Here is an 898-nt window from a genome sequence, read left to right on the forward strand (position 1 = left end):
ACTAGGCCAACCACAATCATATAAAATGCCAAAAGATGTAAGAATAAATTATCAAAATCAGTACCTCATAAACCCCAGGGTTCATTAGCGAGCGGTCTCGGCTGCCTGAAATCAAAGCCAAACAAATCGTCTAAGACAATCAGGAACTCTTTCCTTATTCGCCTTATAACCACATGGGTTCCTTCTAACCCAGTGCTTCCAGTCACTACCACAAACACATACCATCTTCCTCCATTTTCTCATCCTTCTTTCCTCCCTACGGTAACAGCAAAAGCAAAATAAAATAAAAGCACCTGTGTAAGGTAGCTTGTTATAGAAAAAAAGGTGCAGTAATTTATCTACGCAAGTGAATTCATCTGAAAAAGAATGATAATGTAGTGCTGGAGGCACGAAAATGATAGTAGTAAGAAGTGTGCTTTGTCAGTGAAGTAGTAGAATGTATTAGAACCATTCTCGGGTTACTTGCTGAAATAACCAAAACCCAAGCTTAAGCACAGCAATGTAACAGCCACTAGAAAAAGTAGGAAGTAATATCCAGAATGATTTTATTACAACATACAGGAACTGACTAACATATTGAATTGGTCTAAGGTTTTTCTTTTAAGGGTCCTAACGGTTAAAAAAACGTCTCCAACAGAGCCCTCAACCAAGCCCCGCCTATCATCCGCACCATCAACCATTGCCCCGAGCTCCAGTGGAGCTCCTACCGAGATCTCATCCAGCGGCGAGACCAACTGCCAGGACGCGCCCCTGGCCCGGAAGCCTCCCAATCGCTACCGCTCCCGCGCCGCCGGCCACCTCCCACGGACCATCGCCGGGGCAGAACCAGGAATCAAGGAGAGAGAAAGCGTACCTGGCAAATCGAACGCCCATCCTGTGGTGGGAGCGGCGCCGCCCG

The 898-nt window shown here is 46.2% G+C and overlaps 1 protein-coding gene across 1 annotated transcript in view; it reads right to left on the minus strand.

Annotated features, from left to right (window-relative positions):
* Positions 1 to 892, minus strand: part of LOC101762214 (ecotropic viral integration site 5 ortholog-like) — a 3,861-nt gene extending 2,969 nt beyond the window's left edge. Inside the window, 3 exon segments of the mRNA XM_012847110.2 lie at positions 65 to 117; positions 120 to 256; positions 854 to 892. Coding sequence (XP_012702564.1) covers positions 65 to 117; positions 120 to 256; positions 854 to 873 — 210 coding nt within the window. The 5' untranslated portion in view covers positions 874 to 892.
* Between the last annotated feature and the right edge of the window lie 6 nt (positions 893 to 898).

This window comes from Setaria italica, chromosome VI, assembly GCF_000263155.2.
Source record: "Setaria italica strain Yugu1 chromosome VI, Setaria_italica_v2.0, whole genome shotgun sequence".
Lineage (NCBI taxonomy): Eukaryota > Viridiplantae > Streptophyta > Magnoliopsida > Poales > Poaceae > Setaria > Setaria italica.